Source organism: Tursiops truncatus, chromosome 16 (assembly GCF_011762595.2).
Source record: "Tursiops truncatus isolate mTurTru1 chromosome 16, mTurTru1.mat.Y, whole genome shotgun sequence".
Lineage (NCBI taxonomy): Eukaryota > Metazoa > Chordata > Mammalia > Artiodactyla > Delphinidae > Tursiops > Tursiops truncatus.
Genome location: NC_047049.1, coordinates 60,515,548 through 60,531,232, shown reverse-complemented (window position 1 = coordinate 60,531,232; position 15,685 = coordinate 60,515,548). Strand labels below are relative to the sequence as shown.

The 15,685-nt window shown below is 53.9% G+C and overlaps 1 protein-coding gene across 1 annotated transcript in view; it reads left to right on the top strand.

The window, feature by feature from the left end:
• Positions 1–15,685, top strand: part of LOC101316782 (cadherin-23) — a 387,052-nt gene that overhangs the window by 67,792 nt on the left and 303,575 nt on the right. The window contains exon 4 of the mRNA XM_073793692.1: positions 5,055–5,132. Coding sequence (XP_073649793.1) covers positions 5,055–5,132 — 78 coding nt within the window. The remainder of the gene's footprint in view (positions 1–5,054; positions 5,133–15,685) is intronic.

The window sequence follows — 15,685 nt, the reverse complement described above, 5'->3', positions numbered from 1 at the left end:
GGACTCTGTGACCTTGGACACTCATGCCCTCCCCCGCCCTCCCCATTAAAAAGAAATATAACAGGTGCTAACAGCTTGGCTGCCTTCGTAGAAGAGGCGCAGTCTCCCCTTGAGCTCTCTAGATCCAGGCGGCTCACGCATCCAAATTGCAGCAGCTATCATAGCAGTGACGCCGTGCACAGGACACCTCTGGCAGGGAGGCAGGGTGAGAGGGCAGCGAGGGCTCTTTGTCTTCATCTTGAGGCTGGGAAACGGTGGCCAGAGAGGTAGAGCGATTTGCCCAGGCCGCACAGCAGCGAGTGGCAGGGCGTACAAGGCCTCACCTGGTCGCCGCGCTGTGCTCCCTGTCCTGTGCACCTTCCCTGTCATGAGTTGAGGGCGGGGTCTAGGGCTGTGCCCAACATGGACCTCAGTGAGAACCATTGTGCCTTCAGAGGCCTGGGCAGGTGGGCCTGGGCTGGGGTTGGGCTCTCCTGGTTCCAGTCCAGGCTCTGCCACTTGCCAGTGTCCTTCAAGCCCTAAGAGGAATCCCCTGCCCCATCCCACGGTTCTGAGTGAAGGCTGTGCTTCCTGGTCTGGTGGATGCCTTGTCCTTCCCACATCACGTGCCTGGACGGCTCCGCTCCTCCACATCTGCCCAGCTTTGCTTCCTTCCGGGATCTTTCCCTTCCCCGCCGCGTGTGGAAGGCCTGTCATCCAGCACCGCAGCTCGAATCTGCCTTCTGTGTGAGCCTCCCCCTCTCCCTTCTCCCCTCAGGCCTGTGGTGGTTAAAAGCTTGATTCTTGGGCTTCCCTGGTGGCGCAGTGGTTGAGAGTCCGCCTGCCGATGCAGGGGACGTGGGTTAGTGCCCCAGTCCGGGAAGATCCTACATGCCGCGGAGCGGCTGGGCCCGTGAGCCGTGGCCGCTGAGCCTGCGCGTCCGCAGCCTGTGCTCCGCAACGGGAGAGGCCACAGCAGTGTTGAAATAAATACTTAAAGCTGGTGGACCCGCATCTACTTTGTAGGGAAGGATAAGTGTGAGTGGGCCAGGGATGCAGGGAGAAGGCATCCAGGGCAGAACATACAGTAGGTGCCAAAGCAGGGAATGAGCATGCGTGGGGCGGGGACAGAGGGGCGCATCGTGGGCGCGGGCAGCTGGACTCCCGTTCCTTCACAGAAGTCGCTCGTTGTCCCCTCCCCTCGCACGGGCACTCACGTTCCCACTTGGCCAGAGGCCTCAAAGCTCCTGAGGCAGCAGTTTGCCTCTGGAGGCCACAGCCTTCATGCCTTAAAAGTGTCTTTTAAGGGAACAGGCGACCTGTGGGCACCCCCCTTTCCCACCCTCCCACCACCCTCACAGTCCCCACTGGCAGCCCAAGGCCACTGGGCTTCCTAGGGTGGGAGCCTGTTCCCAGATCACGGTCCTGCTTGGTATGTGGCAGGCGACATACGTCCCCGAGGCTCTGCCCAGCCACCCGTGCGGAGCTCTCAGTGGCTGGTTATCGGCAGGTCCTGTAAAACAAAACGGACGATGAAAACGGACGATGCTGCTGCAGGTGACGTTTTTTCTGGCTGGTTTCCCTCCCATTGCCCCAGCCTGAGCCCATGCCGAATTCCCTGGTCGCCCCTGAGCCTTCTACCCTGGCTCAGCTGCTTTCTGTAAGGGAGCCCAAAGCCCCCAGCAGGGATCCAAAGCCTCCCCCTCTGGCTGAGCAGGCAGCACTGTCATTAATACCAATATTAATAATAGCTACCATTTATCGAGTGCTTGCTGTGTGCGGGAGCATGGCGCTAAGTGCTTTATGTATGTAATCTCATTTAATACTCAACACAGCCAAGAAGTAAGTCCTGTTGTTATCGTTATTTTACACCTGAGTAAACTGAGGCATGGGGAGGTGATATGACTAGAAAGAGGCACAGGGAGACTACAAACAAAGGCGAAGCCCTTGACCACTGGCCTCTGAGCCTTTCTGAGGCTCTTGAGTGTGTGAGGAGCCCCAGGTTCCTCATATGAGAGGGTGGAAGTGTGTGGGCGAGTGCATATGTGTAGTTGTGGTGGTCAGGGAGGGCTTCCTGGAAGAAGGGACATCTAAGGCAAAACTTGAAGGATAAATAGGAATTGGCAAGTGAAGGCAAAAGGGCCAGCAGTCCTGGCCAGGAGGGGAGAGGCTACAGTGCTTGCAGAACCAGAAATGGCATCAGCTTGGGTGCCTGAGCAGAGGGGGTGGGGGTGGAGATTCCATTAGTTCTGCCTGCTCCCCACGAGGAGGTCTCCAGCAATGAGGGAAGTACTAGCCTCTGTGTTCTTGAGCCTGGCCCAAGCTCTGAGGGAGCCAGGTCAGCAGAAATGAGGGAGGGGAGGGCTGCAGCCCACCCATGTTCAGGGCCCCTGGAAGACCCAGCGGGAGCTGCTTACGTGTGTGCTGCACGATGTCGGCCCCATGTGAGACTGACCAACCCCCCCATCCCTGGTTGGTAGGGGCAGAGGGGGAAGTGCCCTCGTTTGCCTCCTTCTGGGGTGTTTTCCAATACCAACAACCAGTTCCCCAACTCTCCAGACACCGACTGTGTGTCCAACAATTCAGTTCAATTCTGATGCTGTCTACCCAGAGTTAGTGCCAGATTCCACAGATTTAAGGGTTCAGCTCTGCTCTAGACGCCAGTGGTGAGTCCCAGACCACCTGTACTTCTGACCAACTGGCTATAAATCAGGGCTTCCTTCTACCCTTTCTTAGGTTCAGTTAGCTAGAATGACTCACAGAACTCAGGGAAATACTTTACTTACATTTACTGGTTGAATATAAAGGATACAACTCAGGAACAGCCAGATGGAAGAGATGCACAGGGCAAGCTATGGGGGGGTGGGGTCGGGTGGAGCTTCCATGCCTCTCCAGGTGTGCCCTCCTCCCAGCACACGGATGTGTTCACCAACTTGGGAGCTCATCCAATATTGGAAATCTCCCGCTCCCCTCCCCTCCCTAGAGGTTGGAGGTGGGCTGAAAGTTCCCCGTCTTATCACTTGGTCTTTCCGGGGATCAGCCCCTTCCTGAGGCTCTCTGTAGAGGCCCCACTCTAAGTCTCCTCACTGGGAAAAGGGAACCCTCCTACCCTGTCGGTGGGAATGTGAATTGGTGCAGCTACTACAAAGAACAGTATGGAGGTTCCTTAGAAAACTAAATATAGAGTTACCATATGATCCAGCAATCCCACTCCTGGCCATATATCCAGAGAAAACTCTAATTTGAAAAGATACATGCACCCCAGTGTTCATAGCAGCACTATTTACAATAACCAAGACATGGAAGCAACGTAAATGTCTATCAACATATGAAGGCGTAAAGAAGATGTGGCATGTATACGCAATGGGATACTACTCAGCCATAAAAAAGAATGAAATAATGCCATTTGCAGCTACATGGATGGACCTAGAGACTATCATACTAAGTGAAGTCAGTCAAACAGAGAAAGACAGATACCAATGGTGTTGCTTATATGTGGAATCTAAAATATGACACAAATGAACTTATTTACAAAACGGAAACAGACTCATGGACATAGAAAACAAACTTATGGTTACCAAAGGGGAAAGGAGGGGCTGGGGAATTAGGAGTTTGGGATTAGCAGATACAAACTACTCTATATAAAATAAACAAGGTCCTACTGTAGAGCACAGGGAGCTATGTTTACTCTCTTTTAATAAACTATATATAGTAGAAAAGAATATGAAAAATAATATATTTATATGTATGTATAACTGAGTCACTTTGCTGTACACCAGAAATTAACACAACATTATAAATTAACTATACTTCAATAACAATTTTTTTAAAAATTGAAAGATAAAAATAAATCACCTCATTGGCATAAACGTGGGTGTGGTCAGGGGGCTCCTTACGGAGATAACAAAAGACACTCCTATCACTCTGGAAATTGCACGGAGTTTTGAAGCTCTGTGCCAGGAACTGGGGGCACAGACCAAATGTATTTCATATTATACCATACTACTGAAGGCCTCTGGGGGGTTGCTCAGGGGACAGAGGAAGCCAGCCTTGGGGAGGCTTTGTGGGAGGGACTTGTGATATGGGGGACTCTTCATAGATATGAAATTCCTCAGCCCATGACGGTATCACGCTGTCCCCTTCCAGAGCCAGCCCCCAACCTGAGGCTGTCACAGAGTGGTACAGGGTTACCTGCACAGGCTTCCAGGTCTGGGTTCCAGTGCGGCCCATGCCACACTTACCAGCCGTGTGACCCTGGGCAAGATCCTAGTTACCCCCTCAAAGCCTCATTTTTCTCAGTAGTAACATGCAGACGTGACAGCACATGTTGGACCATGAGGATTGGTGGAGATGGTGTAAACGGCTGGTACGGAGGAGGCTTCCATAGATGGCAGCTATTATCATTGTTGTTGTTATTATTGTTGTTATTAATCACGTGGCATCAGCTGGCCACTCCTTCACACAACAAATAGCTGCTGAGGGCCTTCTAAGTGCCAAGTGCTGTTCTGGGCACCAGGGTTGCAGCACTTAACACAGCAGACAGCCCTTGTCCTTGCCAAGCTCCCAGTCTATCTACAGCTGGGAGGCCCAGTAGACATACAATGTGAGCCACATGTGTGGTCTTAAATTTTCTAAGAGGCGCATTAGAACAGAAACAGGTGAAACTCATTTTAATAATGTATTTGACTTAATCCACTATAGCTACAATCTTATCATTTCCACGTCATCAGTATAAAAGACGAATGAGATATTTCACACCCACTTTTTCGTACAACATCTTCAAAATCCTGTGTGTATTTTACACGTCAGCACATCCTAGCGTGGACCAGGTCTCAATAGCCACACGTGGCTCGTGGCCTCGCTGAGCGAACGACCTGACAGCCTTCTGCCTGCCTACTGGCGTTACTCCCCATAGGCCTCGAGGCAGAACGGCGAGCTGCCAAGGTCCTGGAAAGGTGTCTTCAGCACTGGATGCAGGTTCAGTGCCCACTGGAGCCCCTACTCTGTGCCCCTTGCAGAACGCATGGAGCTGGCACGAGGGTACTTGACTGATGCTCTTGTCCTCTAACTTCCAGGCCAGGTGAACCGACTGCCCTTCTTCATCAACCACTTCTTTGAAACATACCTGCTGATCAGCGAGGATACGCCTGTGGGTGAGTTGGCGCAAGGGCTGGTGGGCAGGCTGGGTGGCGTGAGGTGGGCTCCTTTCCCACAAGTGAAAGGGATCTTAGCGATTGAGCTGATCTTCCCCCTGTTATTGGAAACTCTTCCATGGGGTCCCAGATGGGTGTTCGTGTGGCCTCTGCTTGGTTGCCTCCAGGGATGGGACACTCATTACTTCCTGTGCTGGCCTATTCCAAAAGAGAGGAGTTCTCAGTGTCAAAGAGTTTATCACATTGAGCCCAAGTTGCTTGACTTTCACTTCCGCACTAATTTTGTCCTACAAAATGCCTTGTTCTTCTTCCTTGTGAAAATTTGAAGATGAAAGCTCTTGTAGAGTTTGTTTTGTAGCCTTTTGTACTTTTCTGTGATTACTGAGTTTTCTGCACTGAGTATGCCTGTTTTTTTGTCATTAGAAAAAAAAATTATCTAGGAAGTGATCACGAGCATCCTGGTACCCGCTTCTCACCACCCGCCCCCAGCTTGAGTCACCTCATCACCCAGGTCTATCCTCACGAGCCCCTCCCGAGGGCCTGGCTCCTACATCTGCAGCTGGAGGTCGGCACGCATAGCCCCATGGCCTTAGCTCAGCTCTAGGGACCCTGAAGCTTCTCAGGAAATGGGGTTGAATTGAACAAACCCATCTTGCAGCTGTGCTGACGGGAAGGCACTAGTTCTTGTGAGCATGGAGGAAAACAGCGCCAGGAGGTGCCTCTCACCTCCACCAGCACTCCCTCTTGTGTCCTCTCATTCTCGTCCGTGTCATTTTAGAGAAAGTGCTTGTAATCTGGGGCTTCTTACACTCAGGTCTGCCTGCTTCATGGGTATCAGGGTGGGGCTGTGGGCCAGAAGCAGCGAGCACCGGCAGCCGGCACGGTGCATCTTTCTGGAGCATCACTTACACCTGAAAATGAAGCAGGATGGCTTGGAGAGGGGAGGGCTGTGAAGATACTTAACTAGTAGGTCATTTCAAGTACTCTTTCATAGTGTAAGACCAAACATAGATGCAAAATTCTTCAAAGAAAATCTCTGCTTGAAGAGGGGAGCCTTAGTGGGCCCCAGACTCTCCCCTACTGTTTGCAGGGGCGCATGAGAAGCTCCCTGCAGAGGTCTTTCCTTCCACTCTTCCTTCTTGTGTGGGTAGGTGCTGGGCACAGCAGGTATTCTGACTATTGTGGGGATTGGCCCCATGGCCCAGTGACACTGTCTAGGGCTGTGGGGACCCACTGTGTAGAAAGTGGCCACTCTTTTGATGATTAGCAGCCCCATGCATCAGCATCGTGAGGCTGGATTTGGGGATTGGTGTTTGGGCATCTGGGTGTTTGAAGTGTCCAGGAAGGAGGCAGATTGCCTCTCTGGAATGTCCTTCCAGAGGCTTAGCTCACCTTCTGAGGGGTGGAGAGGATGGCCGGCAGTCCCTTGGGGACCCTGCTGAGCTGGTTCCTCCCTTCTGAGTTGGGTCAGGGGGTGGTGTTTGTGGCTGGCTCCTCCGCAGGCCCAGACCTGGTGTGCGGCTGGCGCGGAGGCAGCAGAGAGGTGCCCAGTGCCTGTGGATCCATAAAAGATGAATGTTAGCAGCGTTTATCACCACTAGGGGTTCTGCTCTTTCCAGTTCATTCAGCAGTTTATCAGCTACAGATGGGGTGCCCCCTGTGCCAGGCCTGGGTGCCGTGGATTCAGAGAGGAATGCGACCGAGGAATAAAGAAGTCAGCGTCGCGGGCGATAGAGGCTAGGTTGGCTGTCTGGTTAAGCCCCAGTGGGGACTGAAGGGGGCCGAGTCGTGCCTCTGGGGGCAGGGCAGAGCAGGAGGAAGCAGGAGAGCTTAGGGGGAGGTGGTGGTGGCTCTTGAGCGGAGTCCTGAACGGGTCCTTCCCATTGCTTCACACACTATTTCCTGTGGCTGATTTTTATAAGCGTCTGTGTGAACCTCATCCTCCTGGAGATTCCTTTGTGGTGGAGGCAGTATATCTGGGACAGGCAGGCCCCTGAGGCAGAGGTGTGGCCAGCCACTCACTGAGCGGGGCTGCTGGTGGGGAGAGGCGAAGGCCCCCTCAGGTGAGCGGCGCCAGCCCCGTCACCCCATCTGTGGCCCTGTGTTGCCCTGCTCCGCCCTGAGTGCCTGTGCTGCAGGGAGGGTGACGGGGTTGGGAGGGGCGGCTATTGCTCGGCCAGTGCTGGCGGTGATACACCCTGGGCTGGACGCCCCCAGCGAGCCCTCCAGCAGGCCTTGCTCCAGGTACCTTTGGCTCTGGTTCTTGATTGTCTTTTGCACACGCAGGCATCAACTGGCCTCCAGGAGTAACTCCCAGGACTCAGCCCCATTATGGCTGTGTTTGGCAGTCACAGAGCGGGGAGGACGGGGAGGTGCATCTGATGCGGTGGGGATTGATCCCTGGCTCTGGGAGGCCGCAGGAATGAGAGAGGGTTCAGTGAGCTGGAAGACAGCTCTGCTCATCTGTCTGGGCAGGGGCCAGTGCTGAGCTGGACCACACCCTCCTGCCCTCCTCCCTTCCTTTTGCATCAGGGTGGGGCAGCACAGCTCTGCCCTGAAAATCATGAGCCCAGTTTCTGTTCCTTGCTGTGTGGCGTTGGGCACAGTGCCTCCCCTCTCTGGGCCTCTATCTCCCCATCTCACCAATGAGAGGGCATTGGAAAGATGGGCCCAGTGGCCTTGAGCTGGGGCAGTCCTGCTAGCCCAGGGTGTCACATCTCTGGGCCCTCAGATAACACAGCCCTGGAAACCTCCACTGAGTGCTGTCACCTACTTGCCCTGGGCCATTCAGAGGATGCATATGGACTGACGTGGACAAAGCAGGGTGCAGACCTCTGACCAGCAGTGGCCAGGGTGAGGGTAAGGGTGGAAACAGCTTGGCAAGGAGACTGGCCCTTTGCCTGCCATGTGGAATGGGGTGGCCTAGAGACTTGACTTTGAGGCTTGCCTCTCACTAACCCTTTGCTCTCTGAATCTCAGTGCTCCAAACTGTGAAATGGGATGGAATAGTCTCCTTTCTGGATTCTTGGGCTGTATACATACACTATAGTTAACTCCAAAGCTTCCACACCTAGAATGCTTTGTTGTTACACAAAAGAGGACTTATGTGTGTCCCAGGGATGGCTGGTTGGACTGTCCTGCTAGCCACGGGCTTGCAAGGGGGACAGACAAACACATAGGTGAGCTGGGTCCAGTGGGGTGGTTGGTACCAGTGGCTAGAGCCAGAGACCAAACTAGTCTGAAAATGTCAGCTTACCAGAGGAGTAGGTCAGAGCTGCAGGCAGACCAAACTTCCAGCTCTGGGACAGATTATCCGGCTTCTGCTTGGACCCCCAATGAAGGGGAACTCATGATCTTACCAGGCTGCTCACTTCTGTGCTGTGGGGACAGTTCTGGGAATGAAAACGTCTTCCTAATGTTACTATGAAATCTGTCCCTGCAACTACTACCCACTGCACCTAATTTTGACCACTGGAGCCTTACAGAATAATAATGATAACATAACATATGATATACTATATATATATAATATATATTATTATACTAACAATATTTACTGAGTGCTTGAGGCAGTGTCCTAAGCATTTTAATTCGTTTTTAAGTTCCTTTTAAGAATGGAAGGTAGAGTTTGATTACAGGCTCTATCAGAATGTAGTTTCTGTGAGTGTGCTCTCCTGGGTTAGAGATTGGGACTTTCATTCACCCCAAACCTTCTGAGCCTTCCCATTTTTCATGCTCTTGCCTCAGTTTCCGACCGCGGGCCAGCGGCCACGTGCTGGGGAGCGCAATGGGAGGGTACGGCCCAGCCATCTGAAATCCCGTGCGGAGGCTGCATGTTCCATCTCTGTCTCCTCCTATCTCGGCTTCCAGTTCCCTCTGCCTGATGTTCTTTTTGTAGACCACCTCCCAGCTGGAAAAGACAGCAGCCAAATGAAGTCATTAAGTAGCTCTGCCTTCCCCTTCCAGGCCCCCCTTGTCCCTGTTTGTCTTCTGCAGACGTGGACTGGCAGCAGAGCCCGGCCTGGGCGGGGCAGAGCAGGAGCACAGTGGAGACGTGATGCCTGGTCAGACTGGTTGGCATAGCCCACACCTCGGCCCTGGCTGTCGGCAGTGAATGGCCTCATGGCACCTTTAGGATGAGGGACAGGGGGCAAGGATGCTGTCTCCGATCGCCCTCCCCAATCCACTCCAAACACTCCACCAATATTGCTCGTGTCGGGACCACCGACCACCTCCCTGTGGCTAAAGCTGACCGTTAATCCTCAGGCCTTGTGGCCTTTCAGCAGTTATCTTTATTTCCTCCGGGACATCACCTCTGGCTGTGCTTTCTCAGTCTCCTTTGCCTGTTCCTCTACTTCTCCAGGGCCTCTTGGCACAGAGGGCCCCGGGGCCCGGCTCCTCTGTCTCTCCTCTATGCTCTCACTCCCGTGCCATGCCTAGTCTGGCAGCTCTGGGTACTACCTGTGTGCTGACAGCCCTGAGGCTTCTACCTTCTGCCTGGGCCTCCTCGCACCAGAGATTCTAGGCTCATACACCACCTCTGCATCTGTTTCCACGTGGATGTCTAAAAGGCAGAATCTATTTCCAGAATCTTCTCACTTCTCACCGCTTCACCTCCTACCACCACAGGCCAAGTCTGCATTATCCCAACAGCTTCCCGATGGTCTCTGCGGTCCCCCTGCTCCCTCTGCCCTGCTGCAGCCTCTCTCACCCTCCCAGCCAAGTGGTCCTTTTCAACCTGAGACAGAGCCTGTCACAAGGTCAGCTCAAGTCCCTTCACCCACCTGGAATGAAAACCGTGCTCTTAAATGGCATCGAGGCTGTTTGCAGTCCAGGCCCTGCTACCACTCAGACTTCACCTCCTTCCCCACACCCCCAGCTCGCTCCACTCCAGCCACACCGGTCACCCTGCAGTTCCTCGAGCAGGAAAGGCGAGTTCCTACCTCTTGCTCCTTTTTCCTGGAACGTGATGAACCTCCGTTGGTCAGTCAAGTCAGTTCACATGCTGCCGCCTCTGTGTGGCCTTCCTGGCTTTCTCCAGGCGGAGTTCAAGGGCTGCTTCCTTTGCTTTGTCCTTCTCTATTAGTCCCAGTCGCAGTGCTGTTATTACTCAGCTGCTCATCTGTCTCCCCTGTTGCCCTGTGAATGCTTCCAGGTGCCTGGGCCATCTCTATGTCCCCTGCCCACCCCCCCACCCCGTGCCTGGCTCATGCCTGGGGCTTGAGGTGCCTTGGGGGAGGAGTGAAGTCTGGAGTTCGTGAGTGCGGGGGGAACCTTCCAGGGCAGGGGCTGGGGCTGGCTCCATGCCTGCTCGCCATCCTTCTGGAGTCTCAGGCCAGGCGCCCCCCTCCCCAGGGTATCAGGAGCGAGGTGTTGGTGATGACAGGGATGGCTGCCCAGGGAGAGCGCCCAGGAGAGCATGTCTCCCGTCACCCCAGCTGCCTGCCCACCCCAGGCTGTATGTGGCATATTTGCTGCGGACCCTCGGGGCACCGAGCCCTGGCTGGCCTCCAGGGAGGGACACAAGCAGCAGCATGAGACCTGGCTTGGAGGCACCGAGCTGACCTAGGAGTTCTGAGGGGGTGGAGGGCATCTAGTCCGTCTACCTTGGCTGCCACCCCAGTCCTCACTCATCAGGTCCTGGAGGGGGACAGTGTCCCTTGGGGCTGGGCCCCAAGGTCACTCCTCCTATCCCAATTCTGAATACCGCCAGTCCAAATCCTCCCAAGCGCCTAGAGAAAGGAGTGAGAGCTCTTTGTCGTGGCCTGTCACCTACCGCTCCTCACCTGCTCACCATCACGGGGACCGCTCAGCACCCCGACACCTCAGCTCTGTCTCGCCGCCACACCCTCACCCGCGCTGTCCCTTCGGCAGGGAGTGCCCTTTCCCCTTCCCTACCTGGTGAATCCCTGCTCATCTTTCGAGGTGTAGCTCAGATGTCACCTGTCCTGGGAGGTGCCGTAGCCTCCGCCATCCCGCACCCTCTGTTTGCTTTGAATTCACCTCTATGAAAGCTCTTAGCAAGTCCTATCATGGTTATTTGTGTGTAACTCCCCATCGGCTGTTCATTTTTACTTACTATCTTAATTAATAACAATGTTACAATTAATTATCATTTTGGTATTTATGTGTAATATAAGATTGTAGAACGATACTATTAGCTAGCGTTTATTGACGGCCAGCCTCCGACCAGAGCCTCACAGTGAATCCCAGAGAAGTGGCGTCATGTCCACTGTGCAGCCCAGCAAGCTGAGCCTCCTGGCACATGTCCTCTGCGCCAAGCACAGTGCGTGGTACAAAGTGGGCCTCAACAATCGCTGGTCGGATGAGTAGAGGGATGAAGGAAGAATGAAAGGCTGAGTGGATGTTCAATGTCTTGCCGATTCCCCTCCCCTTGGTCCTGGTCCCTCTGTGTGTCACCAGGGTGGTTGCTCATGGAGCCGACTTCCCCAGGCAGACCCTCCCAGACCTCCAAAGCGTCTTGAGCCTCAGTTCAGGTGATAATGCCCGCACTAATCACCTACATGGCTAAATTAGCCTTGTCAGGAGCCATTAAGGCAGGAGCTCGGGACTCATTAGGATGCATCAGGCCCAGGCAGCGCCTGGCACCACTGCCAGACGGCGCTGATTAATTTCTCTGCAAACTCCATCAATGCCCAGCTGTTTCGTCTGGACCCAGCGAGAGCAATTTTCAGGTGGGCTGACCCGCATCGGCGGTCTCGGTAGACGGAGGAGCTGTGTGCCCGCAAGCATGCAGACAACTCGCCGCAGGGGCAGGCCCCACTGGGCGCAGCGTGGGCGATGCGGGGATGCTGACGTGAATGGCGGGGGCGTGGGCAGCACACGCTCAGGGATGGCATGACGTCCAGGCATGAGGCTGTGGAGCAGATATGAAGAGGGGCAGGTTAGAGGGGAATCTGGAAGGGAGTTGGGTCTTTCCTGGACCATTCTCTGTACCTGGTGTCCCCCGGGAGGGGCTATTTATCCTACCGTGTATCCCTCTTCCCTTGTCTGAATAAGGGGAAGAAATCATCTCTCGGGAGAGGATGGAGAACCACAGGATGAGAATGAGTTTTTCCTTAACCGGAGTGTTCCTTAGGACCGCCACAGGGAAGAGGGGGTCATTGTCCCACAAAGCAGCTCCCTGGCAAGGGCCGGTGGCAAAACTACAGGAATTGAAGGGTTAGAGGGACGTGGATATGAGGAGTCCAGTGGGGGTGGTTCCCATACATCATCTGGGTGTGTGCTCTGAGCATGGTTTGGGCTTTTCCGCCTGCCGCCTGTACAGAGGCAGTGTAGCTCAGTAACTGATAACAACACAGACAAAATTAGAGTGCCTGAGACAATAACAAGTGCTAAGGAGAAATAACCGTCTGTGGTTGAAGTTAAAGTCAGAGGTACACAGTGGTAACAGCCTGTATTCCTCACCTTCACTTTTACCCCCCACCCAAGGATCCTCAGTGGGCCTGCAATGAACAGCTAGGGCCTCCTATAGGACAATTTGATGATCGCTAGTCAAACACTCCCACTTTACAGATGGGGAAACTGAGGCCCAAGTGGGGAGCTTGCACAAGGGCCTCAGAGAGTTACTGTTGGATTCCTGCCCTAACTTCTCACACCATCTGCAAAAGATATTCAAGAGGGCTCTGCCCATGCAGGTGTGGGGTTCCTCTGGGCCTAGGGAAGGAGGGGCGTCCTCCTGGATTGGTTGGCTGTGAGCTTGGGACTTGATGTTTACGGAAAGGGCTCCAGGTGCCTCAGAGCTGCCACAATCTGGGGTTGGAGTGCTGAGGGAGGGGAAGTGAGGGTAGCCCAGAGGCTTCCTAAAGCTGTCAGTACTGGGTGAGGTTTTGGAGGTAGGAGGTGATCTAGTATCTGTCCAGGTGATCAGATGCTGGGAGCAGCCGGTCTGGGACCCCGGCTTCCTGGTGACCTCACAGAGCAGGGATTTTACTCTTCCTTCTGGGAGGTGGGGGATAACACAGGACTTCTGGAAGGGCCTGGATGCCTCTGTGCCCTCCTTCCTTTCTGCCTTTCTCCAGGTCAGCATCGGCCCTCAAAGGGGGTTATAGGACAGATTAGTACCCTTTGGGGGGATGCTGGGCTGTAGCCTCTCCAAGAGGCCCCTGCCTGGCACACTTGGGGCCTGTGGCAGCCCCAGCCGTGGACCACTCGATACATGGGTGGGGGTGGGACGGGCGTTTTGGATGCAGCCGTAATATCACTAATGATAACGATGACGTGCCACATGTCGTGCAGGCCGGCATTAATGGGCTGCACTGCACACCTGTGCCAGGCTGCGCCTGGAGGCAGTGCAGGGACACACACATTAAAGACAACTGGAAAATGGCAGCTATATTTACACACTTACTCTGTGTCTAGGTAAGCTCTTCATACACCTGGCTTCACTGAATCCTTGTAGCAGACCGAGAAAGGGGGCTTTATAATCCTCACTTTACAGATGAGAAGGCAGAGGCTCAGAGAGCGTGAGTAATTTGCACAGGGTCACACAGCTTCTATAGGATAGAAATGGGCCCGAGCCCAGTGCTGCCTGACCCCAAAGCCTGTGCAACTTAACCACGACTTTGGGATTCTTTGTGTGGGTCATTGCTTTTAAGGAGCCCCGGCTTGGAGTGGAGAAGAGGATGTATGGTAAATGCCCAGACCACCCCCAGGCAAGTGGGAGGGGTGAGCTCCAGGGCGCTGCTAATGTTCAGGCAAGGAAGGACTTCGTTCTGGGCCTGGCGAGGGGCAGGTTCCTAGCAGAGGCGTCGTTGAGTGACTGGGTTTACACGCAGAAGCCACGGGAACAGCATTTCAGAAGGCCGTGGACCAGGCCCACCAGCAGTGGGGTAAGCAGCTTGTGTTGTGTCTTGGATGGCAGAAATAGGTTGTTGGAGTTAAAAGTAAAAATAATAGTAGTAATCATTTAGTAGTTGTGGTTTACTAGTTAGGTTACCTGAGTGATCTCATTGAATCCTTACAGCGATGATGGGAAGTCTGCTCCATCACGGTCCCCACGTTACAGGCTCAGAGAGATCAGTCAAGCTGCCCAAGCTCCCACGGGATTTGAATCCCAGGAATTCAGTCTTCAACATCCACACCCTTACTACCCCACTCCACCACCCCTCGGGATTTTTGAGGGCCTTTCCTCAATCTGTCACCCAGGAAAGGGTCTCAGTGGCCAAGGGTGCACACCAGCGAGGAGCTGGATGGAGGGGAGAGTGGCCAGCACAGCTTGGTCTGGGAGCACAGGCCCTGGACTCAGGCAGGAGCCTAGGTCCCAGGACTGACTCTGCTCCCATGCAGCTGTGTGAGCTCGGGCAAGCCGATTTCCCTGTTTGGGCCTTGCTTCCCCAGTTATTCCGAATATGCTGGTGCTTGCTGGACGTACTGTGCAGAGTTGGAAATATTGCTGAGAAATGACTGGGGAAATAGATGAGAGTGTGAGATTAACCAGGTTGCTTGCTCCTGGGCCCACGGCCTTTTCCAGTGATCAGCAGTTAAGGAGCTGGGGGCTTCAGCCAGCTGTGCTGTGGCCAGGCGGCAGGCACCCCCTTTCGTGGGGCTGGGGGGCTGGCAGATGAGCCTGGCTCAGCTGTGTCATTGGGCGAGGATGTGCTGAGCTTGCAGCCAGCCAGGAACACTTGGGCTCTCTGGGAACCAGCCGAAGGTGTGATTTACAAGAGCTGAAAATCCTCCAGCTGGCTGGGGAGACGGTGGCAGGCAGAGCCGACTTTGAACTTGTCATCACTCCCCTCACCCTGACTGTTTACACGGCTCAGGGGACCTGACGCCTGACTGTCCAACTACAGCTTAGTCCGGAATAGGAGATCTAGTCTCTGTGTCAGCCCTGGACTTGGGTTTGGACACAGGAAAGTTGTCCTTTGGTGTAAGGAAGGGTGCCATTCCCTTCCTCCTCTCCCCCATCTGGGCACAGGGCACCAAGCACTGGCAGGGGAGGCACGAGGCCTGGGTTCTAATCCCAGCCGTACCTCTTGTTAACTCTGTAACCACAGGCAAGTCCCTTAGCCTCTCTGAGCCTCTTTTTTCCTCCTCTGAAAATGGGGCTGATCACACTTGCCCAGCTGACTTCACAGGGAGCTTTACGAAAGAGCTCTGAAAACTAAATTGCCATGTAAGTGGCAGACTTTGTGTCTATTGAGGTATTTGTCTTGAAGGGCCTCCTCTTCCAAGAAGCCCTGCATTGCATCTTGAACAAGTGTGGACTGTTATCACCGGCTATTTAAATCTCTCTATGCCTCAGTTTCCTTGGTTGGAAAATGGGGGTGATGGTCACACAGTGTATACTCATGGGCTTAAATAAGTTAATTAACTTTGGACATTAAGAAATGTGGTTGGCACTAATATATGCTAACCATTTTTGTTGCCATGGACTAGTGCTTTTCCCAACTAGGAGAGAAGTAGCTTAGGGACAAGGACGATACCCTTAAGTGGCCAAAGCCCACTATGCCCAACACATAAATATTTGGTGTGGTTTACGTGTTACTCCTCCAAGGGCATTTTCGCGTTGCAGGTGGGAGAGGCCCAGA